Below are 14,674 nucleotides of genomic sequence, written 5' to 3'. Positions count from 1 at the left end.
ACTTTTCAAATTCATTCCCCATTCTGCCAGGCATCTTCACTTGAAAGCTTTAGCCTTTGCCGATATTCAAGTCTGCTCCTCACCACAGCTAGTACTGCCACAAGTATCACTCTACAGAATTTCTCTGTTCTCATGTATTATTTCACCTTTGATACAAAGAACTATTTATGATGCAGTTACAGGCAGAGTTCTCCTTACTTCAGGAGAAGTAATGCCTAATAGATTTGCTTACCATGCTCTCATTCTACTTCTTTTATGGCATCAGAATCAGCAGATTTGCAGTGGTCTTCTGAAACAAAGCCAGCTGGCTTACTGTCATCTGTTGTGGCCAAAATGCCACTCAGGGTTTTCTTCAAGTTCCACAATATGCTGTGGGACTCCTCTAGGGAGGGTAAAAATACACTACTTCTAGGACAACGAATGATTTTCATTCCATTGCATTCCTCTCCCCACCCCCCCTCACTGTAACAGAGCTGTAAGAGAACTGACAAGACAAAGTAATCAGTTACTTACACACAATGCTCTCCCTTGGTGACAACAGGAATCACTGCAGCCGCTGAAGGAAACATTCCCACAATCTGCCAACAAAAAAGGTTTCACTGTGATTGAGCAGCTGAAACAAGACCGAGTGACCCTGGAGAGCAAGGCCTCAGATGACTGGCAGCAGGATAGAAAAGAGAAGAAAAACTGTCACTTTTAGAGCCAGTCCTCTCCTTTGCTTCCACATGTGAATTGTGTGGATGTTTGCAAGAACAAAGGAATAGGGGTACTCAGAGAGGAAAACTTGGGAACCAGAAGCTGCCCTGGCAGACAGAAGAAAAGGTCTAGACCAAAGATGGGAAGACAGGATGCTACCACACGACAAACAGGCATTTCTGGCCCAGCAACTGACTACAGTAATTTTCAAGCAACTGCTTAAGATGAGAGCCAGTACAAGACTAACACATTTGTCTAATGAAGGAACAATGCAAAAAAATGATGTTATTTACAGCTCCACATGTCTCACAATCCGGTTATGAGAAAACTGAACTCTATGTAAATCAGGAAGCACTAACACTAAAAAAAAAAAAAGGAAGTATGAATGACTAGACCTGGGGAAAACCCAACAAGACCCCTACTGTGTATTATCTGAAGCCAAGTCTGACACTGGCCATAACTGCAAGACAAAGACAGTCAAAATACCTCAGCAGGTGTCTGTGTTAGCTGTGATTGAAGCAGTATTTGTAAATAAAAAATCTGAAACTTCAGGCATTGATTCTCTCTCTCTAAACGCAGAAAGGCATTTTGGGCTTCTCTCACTTTCAGCTTCTCCTGCTGCAAACACAAAGCTAGAAGTCTGCTGCTGGCTTGGATGCTCTTCAGTTGCTCAGGGCTTCTGGCTGCGAGAGAGCTGCCATCGTTACACATCGGGAATTAAGAACAAGCACCAGTCAAATTGCGAGACAGGCAACCAAAGCAGCTCCCTCGTGCAGCTGGCTCTTGTAGATGAGGCCTTGTAGGGTTTCCCCAGCCCTGTCCTCATCTTGTTTCTCTCTTTTATTTGTTCCTTCAAGCTGGCCTGACTCCTCCTGGACGCCTTCCGCCAGGACCTGGCCAACTCCTACCTTCACAAATAACGAAGACAAGCAACTCACCCACAAGGACCAGGGCAGAGCAGCGCGGAGCAGCAGACCCAGGGCTGCCCAGGAGGCCCAGCCACGCTGCTCTCACCGCCGGGAGCCATCTGGGGAGGTGGCTGGGCCCTCCATCACTGCTGCAGGGCACCTCTCCCCTCCAGCCGCAGCACTGTGGGAAGAAGGGAGGAGAGGGGGTGCGTATATTGCCGGTGGTTCTGCTGCTCCACCTGAGCGGCCTCACTCACCTGTGTGGCTTTTGTGCAGGAGCAAATCAGCAGTTTGCAGCGAACGGCCCCGTAGTTTTCACTGCGAAGCGCAGGGTAAGATCTTCCGGCACACAAGTCCGCGGAGAGTCACGGTCTCAGTGGAATTTGGTGGAAACAGCCACAAGGGCGTTAAGACACTTCCTAGAGGTTGCCTTTTGATACACCAAGTCCCAAAAAAAGACTAATCAGGAAAATCTAGTGCCTCTTCACATTTTTGCTGCTGTGTTCTGTCCCCAGCCAAATTCTCACTGAACCTTTCCACCCAGCCTCAACAACCATCCACAGACCAAAAAAGCCCTCCACTCCCACCCCTGCAAAGGTTCATGCAAGCCCAAACTGTGCTGGGTTTTAAAAATCATGCCCTCGATAATACTGGTATTACAGCATGTTACCATTATGCTTATGCTCACTTTCTACTAGCTTTTTGTGGGCAATAATTGGGCATAATACTGCATTTGAGAGGTGCCAAGATGCTTCTCTAGCCCCTTGCAAGCCTCTCTAAAATTATCTGATTAATGTAATTAAACTTGACTTACATTTTTTTCCTCAACAAAGCCTCAGCTGGTCAGACCAGAAATAGTAACTTTTCCTACAAGCTTTCTGTAATCATGGCGAATGCCTGTTTGTCATTTGGCCAACAAGCAACTTGTGGTCTCCAGTGATGCTCGTAAGGTTGTGTAGCCACTATGCACTTGCTTGTCACAAATACACTGGTTCTGTTTAAACTGGTTTGATTTTCTTTTTTTTTAAAGAGCTTTCTCCATTGGTATCTGCAAGTGTCAGTCCCTACTACATACCCTCTTTTTTCATGCCTATACTTGTATCAAAACAACATTTATTTATTTTTTTTTTTTTTCTCAGTACTGCTTTTCATGGTAACTCCCAAGACATCTCAGCAATCTCAGGAACACTGAGGTGTTTCTCTAGATAGCTTTTTTTTGTGGTAAATGTCTATATTCCCTAAGTACAGGCCCCAGTGAAGGGATGACAGAGGTTAATGCAGAACCTCCCAAGGGTGCAATTATGCTATCTCCTAGAACACAGACAAGGAGGCTCCATTTATTAGCAAGGAGACATCATTGCTAGTTATATTTCAGGTTTATGCAAAGCTGGGTGCTCAACAGTTTTCCACAAAACAAGCACACCGAAAGAGACTTTCCATGATGTATTTATACTCAAAGGAAGCTTACAAGTCCATCCTCTTTTACAATGATTGGTTAGCAATTTACATATTATTATGATATAGTTACCTCACTATTTCTACTATTACACATGCTCAGGGGAGGGGTTTCACCTGGGCAGGGGTCTTTTTCATCTGGAGGTATGATTTTTAGTATTATAATGACATTACGATGAGCTAAGTTCACCAAAATAACACAATATCACAAGTTTTATACCTCTAACTGCCCATGACTGGTTCAGAAGTTAATTTCTCTTTTAGTTCTTTGTATCACATCCTGTATTCTTTAGGTCCAATTATCCATATAGACCTTGAGTATTCTTGCCAAATTAGTCATGTACATAACCTCAAAACATCCTGATTAACTGTCTCTGCACAGCCTATTTATTCCAGGATGTCCTTGCTTAATGTTAACTGTGATACTGATTGTGTGCCTTTCTGATTACAACTTTAACTTGTCCATTTAATATATACACACACACACACGAGTACATCTTGCACAAAATAACAAAATAAAAAAAAAAACACCTCAGAATTTTAGAATTAACAGTCAGGCCACAGGATGCTGAAACAGAAGATGCCAGTGATCTAGTTGAAATGGCTGATGTTCAGGACACAGTGACATCTACGGGGCTGAGAGTGGGTATGTCTCCTGAGATGATGCCCTCCCAACAAGGTTCATCTTTCCTGAGGTCATGGCATGGCCCTGAAATCGAAGACTTATCCAATCAGATGGGATTTTAGTGAGATCATGCTGGTCTCTCTCTATTTGGAGGTTTCCCTTTTGTGGGCAACAGAAAGATAAACTCCATTACTGAATTTTGCAGGCATTATCCTAGTAAAGATAAAAGCACTGTCATCTTTTATAGCTCTCCCAGGTAGTAGAGACAAAAGTATCTTGAAAGACATTTCCCCCTTCCCTCCCAGTATTACAGAAAAATTATAATGAAAAAAATCCTTAGAAATATCAACACTTTGCCCCATGTCATTCAGAGCACAGTTGACTTGGTGCTTAAAGATTAGAACCCTAGTGTGATCAGGAAGTCTTACATTCCGTCATGAACTACCATGTTATAAGATACCATGTCTAGGAAGCAAAACCAACCAGTCTTCCCTTTTGGAAAGCTTTGGGAAACACTCTGCATTTTCAGTGTTAACACAGAGCATGTGAATCAATCATCTGCTTTGTGTGTGTTTTACCAAAATGACAGGAGAACAGAACATACTTTTTGTTCCCATACTGTAGAAAGAAATCACGGGCAGACAGAGAAATGGAGAAGGGTAACACCAAAAGGTGAACAACTGCTGACTGCACCCCTACAAGAATAATTACTGACTTGACTAGTGTGTGGATCCTTCAGAAAGAAAGTTCATCAGGCACATACAAGTAAAAAAGCATTTTGCTTCTAAAGATTTTGTTATGCCACCAACCAAATACAATTGCTTAGACTGCAGGGGAAAAATATGTTAAAAAGGTGGCCAGTAAATTTACTGTGCTAAATGAGCTTTTAACAGTTTGTTAAACAGTTTGTTAAATGTCAAGGACCAAAATTTGAACAGGAAGCTACTAAGCAGCATGGGCCATCCTGGAGGATTGTTTTTAAAACTTCAGTGTACCTTCTTAGTAGACAGACCTCTTATACCTTCTAAGTAGTTTGCAACATTAACTTGCATTATCACTAACAACAATGTAAAAATCACACCTTGAAAAAGTAATTTCCAGACAAATATCAGTTACAATATGGTTATAATAAAAATTGTCTTTGCTTGCATGACTCTGAAACAGATTTACAAGGAAAACTTAATAATGGAACTTGATAATCATGTTGGGTTTATTTGCTGCTTTTGCTTGTCTTTTTTATTTGGCTCTGTAACACCTATGTGAAACAAATTCACAAGAGTCTGGTGAAACACTACTCTTACTTCTGGTAAGAGATGTTTCAGAAAAAGGTCTGCAATTAATTCTTCCTAAGGCTGTTCCCTCTTAGCTCCTTCAAGTGCCTTAAGAGTCATATCAGATCACACAATCTAGTATTATTTAGTCAGTCTAAATGTTGGGAATCCCAATTTAACTTGTTTAACTTGTTTTTATTTTCTAGTAGAAAAAGTTGGGAAAGCTCTACACTTAAAATGGCTACACTAACACAGCTTTGTAATAAACGACTTTTCTAAAAAGTACTAAAAATCTTGATCTTTAGAAAGGATGTACTGATGTTTTACCTGTTACTCCTTATGTCACAGTTAAAACTGAAATCACACAGTTGACCCTGTGCCATAAACCGTCCAGCTTCAACAGGCTTAGAGGAAGTGAACCAGTAGATGTGCTCCCCACCATGTCAAATAAGATTTTGGCAGAGTTCTGTACATGTGAACACTCTCAAGACCTCCAAAGTATTCCTTTATCTTCAGAATACACATTATTAAGAACAACTAATCAAGGCCCTGATAGTTTCTTCTGAACAAGTATACACAGGAACGCAAACAGTAAATGGCACAGACAATGATTGATGTGAGCACCAAACTACAGTTGTCTCTTATTTAATGAGGCCTAGGGAGATCTGCTACTTACAAGGAGCTTTCTCAACAGGGAAGGCATTTTCTTTTCCAAGTCCAAGAGGCATCTAGCATCCAAACAGGAAAGGCAGAAAGCTTCAGTTTTGCACTGTCAAGATGGCTGTTCCTTTGGAAAGCAGCTCCAGTACAGGTAAAAGTGCTAACCCTCTGGATTGCAAGAGTCCAGAAGCCTGTCTTGCTTTGAGAAATACTTCTGAAGGGTAGCAATTTGCAACAGGAAAGCATTTGATAAGAATCCAAAAGACTGATTTCTCTCAGATCGAATGTTGGGTTCCTGCTAGCCCCAAGCAGAGTCCAACAGAGGAGCAGCATGACTTCAAATGCTTCAGGATTGACACTGCAGGTGCTGCTCATTTCCCACTTGTGATGTACCAGCTTGAAAAGTCTGGAAGTTCTTATTAGCATTCACTGTCCACGTAATAGGCTACAGACAAAACCCACATCATTCCACAAAGCACCTTCTTCCTTGTTCTGCCCCCCTCCTCCATGGCAGTACTGTCAAGGAGCAGCAGACCAAGCAAAGAAATCAGAAAAAAAATTCAAACTCACTATTTCAAAGCCAAAAAGATACTTCTCAGGAAAACGGAGATCAGAATTTACTATTCTGCAAAGATTTTGCTCTGCCCTGTTGGTATCTTAGTATTTAGAAGAAAACACAAGATATCTGGTTTTGGTCAGTAAAGTGTCCATTTAATAAACTCCTTAGCCACATTTCCCACCCCTTCCTCCCACCCTAAAATTTCAACTCACACTGAAGCAGCAGATGACATAGTTTGATGGTGTACAATAGAAGCTTTAGAATCTGCACTCTTAATACTAAGAGTATCAGGGGCTAGTATTTGACAAAATTACCTAAAACTCAGGTGTGCCCATGCAAAAAAAGCAGATTTTTATATACAAGTCCCTATTTTTTCTTATAAATTTAAATATTTTACAAAAATGTATTTTCAAAATGTATAAAGTTTAGTGAATACCTCAATGTATCTTAAAATAAAATGTTATCTGATTTCAAAGGTTATTTCAACAACAAAGTGTAAATTGCACCAGATAAAAGGCACTTGTGCTGTGTGATGTCTTGAGCAAATATATGTTAGTTTATAATACAGTAATACAGTGTCTTCTTGAATTCATGCAGTTGTCTCCGAGCATCAAGCATCATTAAAGCAGCCAAAAGAGATCGTGAGTAAACTTGATTCCACAGTTGTAAAAACATTTTCTATCACTAAGTTGAACATACAGCATTGTGCTCCAGCTCTGACTTGAATCAAATGCTATAGGAAAATTGTTGTCATTCATATGGGAACTCAAACTACATTTAATTCTCTTATAAGTTACAAAAAGAAGTATGTCATTTAATTATGAAACTAAACCACCAATGAACAGCTCAGTGTTCAAATAGTTTGTGCCAATGAAAGTCTGTATTTAAAAACAAGCTAAGGGCTAGTTATTCAAGGAGCAGTGCATCATATTTTCAATTTCCACTTCACTGTTGAGATAAAAACGCAGTCCTATTTGCCTTCATCTTCTCCAGCCTCTTCATTAAGTGGCTATTGGTCATCTCCATCTCTTCTATCTTATCCAGTGCTGTTCTTAACTATAAAATGAAATCAAAAGTTATGATCACTAAGTTTACTTGGACTTCCTGCTGCTCTTAACCTTTGGCAGAGGAAATTAAATCAGGAATACAAGTATTATATGCTTTATAATAAGAGTGCCACAAGACAAGATACAATACTTTCATTACTGCAGTCAGATGAACCAGAATTCAACTGTTAAAAAAATAATAATTGGAAAGCAATCGAAACATAAAACACTCCTTCACAAAGAACTAGGTGTCTGCAGCTTCCTATTACATTCTGTTTAAAGGTGAAGTTCTCTCCACCATTGTTACTTGCTGATGGATATATATTCCTGTGGGTAGCAGGCATCATGCTAGTCATACTCTTAAGCAAGCATAATCAACAGCTCAGTTAAATCCTGCTTCTTCCCTGTGAGGCACAGCCTTCTTCCCAGGCTGGCATTTGACACAGGGAGCATTTGGCTTCCTAGTAATTTTTATGGAAGAATTAGTTGAAAATAGTACAGGTTATAACATTTAGAAGAAAATACAACTTTAGATCCTTCCTTTCAAGGAAGTACTGAACTGAATTGTAATTAGTATTACTTCTATGTGCTACAGTTGTCTTGTGAATGTAACACTGATGGATTTGGAGGCCTCCTCAAAATACACTTAAAAGTCGTAACCAAAGGTTACAAAAACAAAGGTTGGAGGTAAACTGGAAGGAGCACACAGCTGAAAAGGAAATCAAGTCAATTACCTCTCGCTGAAGCTTCCTCTTTTCAGCTTTAAGTTCATCTTCTACTTTTTCTGCATTTTCTGCTGCATTTTTATACCTTACAACCTGTCCTTCAAGTCGTGCAATCTGCAAACCCAAACAAGACAAAAGGAATGATTACTCAGCTGATCCAGCCTTAGCTCACCTGCCACCAGCTGTTCTTCCCTTTCTGAAAAGCCACTCTAACACAAGTCATCCTGTGTTAGTCTGGAAAAGAGAGGTTTAGCTGTGTTAGCAGCAGACATAATTGCAAAGAGTGTTTAAAAAGAACTAATAAAACAAAATAAATTTGAGGGCAGAAACTTGGAATACCCTTCACTGTCCCTCTCTGGCAAGGGTCCCTGGAAACGTTAAAGACTAAAACTTACCATAAGACCAAGCTGAAAAGATACCAAAAGTTAAAGAACTAAGGAGGGAGAAGAACTGGAAAAAAAAAATTAAGAATTGGAGAACACATGGGATTAAAACTAAAACCTGGAAAGTTGAAAAGCAAAGACTATATGAAAAGGTGGTAAGTAAAAAGGAGACTGTAACTGTTATCAGGATGTGATGCAAGAAGTCTTGAGCTCGTCTTGAGCTCAAGCACTGGGTTCAGGAGTAAAGAGGGGGTTTGAGACAAATCCTGGTTGCAGTCTGACAGTGTTAAAGCCCACTTACTGGATTGTTTTATTTGTAGCTCCTTCCTAGCCCCAAATACACAGGATGGGATAGCAGCCTGTCATTGGGCAAGAATGACCAACCATGCATCTCAAATTAAAACCCTTCATGTGATTTTTAGGTGATCTACAGAGTTGCTGAACTATAATACCTTGTTACCAATGTACAATCATAGTGCGAGTAATTCAGTGCAAGATAAATATACGTGTAGCTGTGAAAATAAAATCTTGAATTTCAGAGTGAATTATGTACCCTCCCTAGTCTATACAGCTTTCTTACACGTAATTAAGCTATATAAACTGATTCTGTTGAACTACTAGCTTCAGATCCTCTTCATATTCTGCCCTACATAGAATCATAGAATCCTAGGGGTTGGAAGGGACCTTGAAAGGTCATCTAGTCCAACCCCCCTGCCAGAGCAGGGTCACCCAGAGCACATCACACAGGAAGGCGTCCAGGTGGGTTTTGAATGTCTCCAGTGAAGAAGACTCCACAACCTCTCTGGGCAGCCTGTCCCAGTGCTCTGTCACTCTCACAGTAAAAAAATTTTTTTGTATATTCACCTTAAACCTCCTATGCTCCAATTTGTATCCATTACTCCTTGTCCTATCACTGGTCATCACTGAAAAAAGCTTAACTCCATCTTCTTGACACTCACCCTTTACGTATTTGTAAACATTGATGAGGTCACCCCTCAAGTCTCCTTTTCTCCAAACTAAAGAGACCCAGCTCTCTCAGGCTTTCCTCATAAGGGAGATGTTCCACTCCCTTAATCATCTTTGTTGCTCTGCACTGGACTCTCTCAAGCACTTCCCTGTCCTTCCTGAACTGAGGGGCCCAGAACTGGACACAATACTCCAGATGTGGCCTCACCAACGCAGAATAGAGGGGGAGGGAACCTCTCTTGACCGACATTCACATCTTAGTAAATTAACTTCAGATTATTTTCTCCTACAGTTAAACTACGCCCAGTTTTTGAATTGCAGTGCCACTCTGTGCAAACCAAAGAATAAACTAAGTAAAACGATGAAATAAGTATTGAAAGAGTCTGCAGAGCAAGTGCAGTGATAATGCTAAGTATGAAGAAAGACACACTTACATTTTGTTCCAAGGTAGTTATATCTTGCTCAGCTTTTGACAGCTTAAATTTGTATTCACTAATTTGTCTGTTGGCATCTCCTAGACAAAAAATTGACAGACTATATTACTCAAAGGAATTCTCTAAAATGGCAGTTTCCCTTTTTATTAAAAATAATTACAAGACCATTTTACTGTATACAGGTTTATAAAGAGGTACATGTTCTTTCAGAAATTTTTAAGAGTATGAAAAAAAAATTTTCCTGTTATTTAGAAGACAGAAACTAGTGCCTCTGTAAGAGTATGGATTAAATCTCAGATGCATAAATGAGATGCACACTTGTGAACACACATAGACCAAACTCATCTTTCAAAGAGAATTAACACAATAACCGACACTCTGAAAAATGGGTCAAATCACAATAAACATAACACCAGCAGCATTTAGTGTAGGCATCTATATTAACATTTGAATGATAAGGAGCACAAGGCTTGTACCTACCTGACAAACTCTAAGGAGCTCTGAAAATTATTTTGGTGTTGTATTTTAGCCCTGACATTGCCAGTGCTCTGTTCACATTCATTGTCAACAAGCATATTAAATGATAATCTGTCAAACATGTAAAGTTTTCAGCTGAAGAAATAACCTGCTTGAAATGGAAAGCAGCTTAGTGCTGCTGGGAAGCAACACTGAATATTGTCTTTAATATTTTTTCCTGTGCTGCTTCAGAGGATAGTAGTCTTTTAAGATTAAGTTTCTGTATCAAAGATTTAACAACAACAAAAAAAATCAAGTAGAATACATTAACAAAATATCTCAGCTGAAATTCTATCATCTACAAATTGAAATTGTTCAAGTAGTCATCCGGTGAAAAAAAGCTTTGCAGAATGTTCTTAACCAACACTGAAACAGGTAGATTTTAAAGCTATTCTGCAGTGAGAAATTTCCTGAAAGGAAATAAACCACCAAATAACTAGCTTCTCAATAATATATTCATGCACAATATGACTTAATAGGAAAAGGAGTTGAAAGAGTTTCTCCAGTGAGAATACCTTTGAGCAGTAACCATATACCTACTCTGCATTTCAATCAGCTGCAAGTCCGAACCATTTTCTAAGCCTATGATATCTGGGTTCATGCCATCACTTTTGGAATATTTCTGTCGTTCTTCTTCCAACTGCATCTTGAGTTTTCTAACCTGAAAAAGAAGAGTCCTTTTGTGAAAAAGAGACTCTCAGAAGCTCAATAGCTGTGTATCTAAATGTTCACTGGGGAAAAGGCAAAGCAGTTCTGAGATGCCACTGGCTGAGATGGTTCTGTAAGCAGGAGTGCAGCTGACCCATCCAGAGGCACCATCCAGAGGCAGCAGGGATGATGGTCTCTGAGGCCTGTGCCTGCAACCCTTCATCTCCATTCCTGGGCAAATGCCCTCTGCATGTCAATGCACAATCCAAACCTATCAGTGTGGTCAGTGCTGCAGGAACCTTTGGGCAATGCAGGGGCACCCAATAACTCTTAACAGAACTGCCTTTCCAGAGGAGGTAGCAGCATTAAACCGTTCAGGAATTTCTTCTACAGTTTATCTTTTACACTCTAAATACATATGAAGCTTATGAACAATATCTTCGTGAAAGAATAATCCACATTTTTTTTTGGGTCCCCTCTTTTACTCCATCTGGAAGCAATGGTCTTAAGCAAGTCTGTAGTGTACATTAGTCTTTAACAATTCCATTTTATGCTACAGCAGCTGTCTTTGGAATTTTCCAGTAGTCAGGGAACATAGGTTCTTCAGCTATGTCCTCTGTGCCTGGAGTTTATGAAAGAAGTGGGAGCTATTTTTTTGACTCTCTTATCAAAATATTGCTCAACAAATCAGTGGTATGTGAGTTATACTTGCAAAACTCCCATTCATTATATAAAGCAATTATTTTAACAGTGATTTTTACAAATATATGGCAATAAATATGCATATACATATTTGTATCTAATAGCCTTGATTCAATACTAAATTCATTGTCATTCTAAACCAAGTATCTATACTAAAAGTAAGGTACACTCCCCCCAAAAACAAATGTTGACAACATTATTTCAATGTGTTCAACTAGAAGCACAAAAACTGCAGTATCTTAACAATTGCTCAATGGCTGTATGTTTTCTTCTGTTCTCTCTTCTCAATAGTTAGCTTTATTAAAATACAACTACTTAATTATTAATCTTCTATTTGAGTAACTGAAACGATCAAGGAAATAGTACCATTTAGCAAACTGGAAGAAAAAGCTGATGAGACTGTAATTTTATTGACTTTAGTATTTCCACATAAGGCAAAATATAAAAACTTTGAGTATGTGCATTACTTGTAGTCAGCAGCAAGTTAGATTTCAGCTAGTCAGCTACAGAAGTGAAAGTTCTTTACCAACCAAGATCAAAGTCACATGAGTAAAGACACTAGCGAGGGAAGCTAATAATTCTTGGTAGCCCACCAGGTAAGATACTGAGTATTTCATTTTGCTTTTGTGCATAAATATTTGATCAAGCATCTTTGGTACTTAATATTTGTTTATTGCTAATATATTAATAGCCTGCAAAAGAATACACAAAGGTCTTTTTCAGAAAAGAATAGTTTACTTTACCTGGGACAATAGTTCTTCCTTTTCTCCAGCCAGTTTTCGTAGCCGGACATCTAAAACCAGAAAACCCAAATAAGACCAGAGAAATCTGTTACTAAAAATATATCTTTCATAACTTTGCTAATTTTCAAATTAAAATGCTCTTCAAACTTAAAGCTAATAGCACTAGGAGCACACAACTTTGATATATCTCACCAAGAACAACTTACCAGCCTTCAGCTAACAGCAGAAAGAAGAGAAAAATAGTTAATTTATGCTGTTTACTAGTGTAACAATTTTAAAAGCAAGACCTCTGAGTTTAGGAATTAACAACTGAGGATTTTTTTTGCAATAATAAAACAGAATTTTGTCCCAATACCAAAAGAGCCAATGTACAACATTTTTTTCTTCAAACTGCATATTCTTTTTTCTGCCTTTTTCTTAAAGACTAATCTCTTTGGGAAAGGCACTAAGCTTCCCCTTATGTTTAGAAAAAGTTTGTAAAATGTATCCTCAAACCACAAAAGCAGTGCTTGGGAAAGGACCCACAGGAATGTTTCAGTATCTCTTGTACAACTGGAAGACCAGTGATGGCTACAAAATAGTCTGACAAGCAGTACCATGCTGAGATTACAGCAACTCCCTTGGAAATTGTAACTTTGACAGTTACAAAGCATAAAACCGTCTCTATTTCACTATGATGGAGCCACAGCAGAAACATGTATCAAATCTAATCTCTGCCAAAACAAAAATATGTAACTATATGTTATGTACAAACATAATGCAAGTGTACACAGATGTTTCTTTGCATGTTAACTAACAGTTTTACAGTAGATTTACTATGCGGACAATAGCCTGTTCAACCTAAGAATACAAACAAGCTAAAATATAGGCCCCTAAAAACTATCTTTCTGTTGTGTTAGTTTTTGAATGTTTTTAAAACTATTTTTTTTTCTTAATGAATGTGATGAAAGACTGCACTTGCCTTACACTGATTAAAGAAATATTTCAAGGAAGTGAAAAGAATATAAAATGTATTTTTTTCTAGAACAGAGCTTCTTTCATTGATTATACATACTTTTAAAGATTTATTTTTTTCCATGAAACACAATGGAAAATATACTAATAGAACCCCTACACTTTTAGGCAAGGTATGTTCTGACAGTAATAAAACAAATTGGACCAAGAGATCTAATGAGTTACAAAAATCCAATCATGTACTATTATGTTTTTTTACTCAAAAGATACATCAGTATTTTTACTCAGCATTAAAAAAAAAAAAAAGTAATTAAAAAAGTCACATCTTGAAAATTGTGTAAACACGTATTCCAGAAGAATCACAGGTACCTTTTTGTGGACTGGAAATCACAAACCACTGTGAATAGGAGACAAAGAATTCAAATACAAAATAAAGTATGTTAGGATATTTTTACCTAGTGGTCCTTCTCCTGCAGATTCCAAGACTTGAGCAGCTTCCTGTGATACAACTGTTATTGCACCAACCACTGATTCATGGTTTACATCACCATTTGGTGTGCCATCTGGGATTATAACTAATCCATGTTTCTAAAAACACAAAAGGAAAAAAACCTAATCATACAAGAGCAGTGTTAAATACAATTGGACAGAAAAGTTTTAAAAAAGCTTTTCAAGTTGATCCTAACAGTTAACAGTTATAACAAAACATTATGTTTATCCTACACTAAGGTCAGGTTTTGAGACTGCATAAGAGTAGTAACCATTCCTCTTCTTTCATGACCTTGACTTCATGCCCCATTCCTGGATTTCTGTTACTGTAAAGTAACTACTACCAACATACCTCTCCTCTCTTCATTGATTCCTTCAGGTCAGCCAACTCCTCTCTGAGCTCATCTCGCTCATTCTTAATGCAGTCAAAGTAATCTTTCTGTCTTTCTAGGGCCTGGGTTCAGGCAGATAGCAAGAAAAAGAATGGCACAGAGAAAAAGCATATGACAGACAGCAGAGAGAGTTTCTACAAGTAAACATAAAGAGCTCAATAAAAGTAAAGAAATTAAAAGGGGTATTTAATATATATAAACACACATCTTGGATAACTACCTTTTACAAGTCACATATCTAACCATGTTTCATGACATAATTTCTTTCCAGGCAAGACTTAACAGATTCTATAATGTATTTCTATTTAGTATTTTCTGTTGGTAGATTTCAATACACTAAATTGAATACCAAAAGAGTAAGTAATTCTTCTTAATATAGGCACTCTGTGGCCAGAAAGAAAAGTTGCTGGAACTCAACAGCAAGTTCCTAAAACGTCACATTCATTGAACTAATTTCTCTAACTTTCATAGGGTATAGTAGTAGAAATCTTACCTCAGAAAA

The 14,674-nt window shown here is 38.4% G+C and overlaps 1 protein-coding gene across 17 annotated transcripts in view; it reads right to left on the bottom strand.

Moving 5' to 3' along the window:
• Positions 1-2,421: 2,421 nt before the first annotated feature.
• LRRFIP2 (LRR binding FLII interacting protein 2) overlaps positions 2,422-14,674 on the bottom strand; it is a 61,639-nt gene continuing 49,386 nt past the window's right edge. For 3 of the 17 annotated variants that reach the window (XM_051610694.1, XM_051610698.1, XM_051610696.1), the window contains 7 exons: positions 14,133-14,234; positions 13,747-13,879; positions 12,338-12,387; positions 10,785-10,905; positions 9,729-9,808; positions 7,955-8,059; positions 2,423-7,230 (listed from right to left, as the gene is read on the bottom strand). In XM_051610694.1, coding sequence (XP_051466654.1) covers positions 7,120-7,230; positions 7,955-8,059; positions 9,729-9,808; positions 10,785-10,905; positions 12,338-12,387; positions 13,747-13,879; positions 14,133-14,234 — 702 coding nt within the window. In that variant the 3' untranslated portion in view covers positions 2,423-7,119. Of the gene's footprint in view, positions 7,231-7,954; positions 8,060-9,728; positions 9,809-10,784; positions 10,906-12,337; positions 12,388-13,746; positions 13,880-14,132; positions 14,235-14,674 lie in introns of all 17 variants that reach the window. The other 14 variants (XM_051610697.1, XM_051610700.1, XM_051610701.1 and 11 more) reach the window with 8 other exon arrangements.

The sequence above is a fragment of the Apus apus genome, chromosome 2 (genome assembly GCF_020740795.1).
Source record: "Apus apus isolate bApuApu2 chromosome 2, bApuApu2.pri.cur, whole genome shotgun sequence".
In the NCBI taxonomy this organism is placed as follows: Eukaryota; Metazoa; Chordata; class Aves; order Apodiformes; family Apodidae; genus Apus; species Apus apus.
The sequence above is the reverse complement of the archived record's forward strand: the minus strand, read 5'-3'. Positions and strand labels throughout refer to the sequence as shown.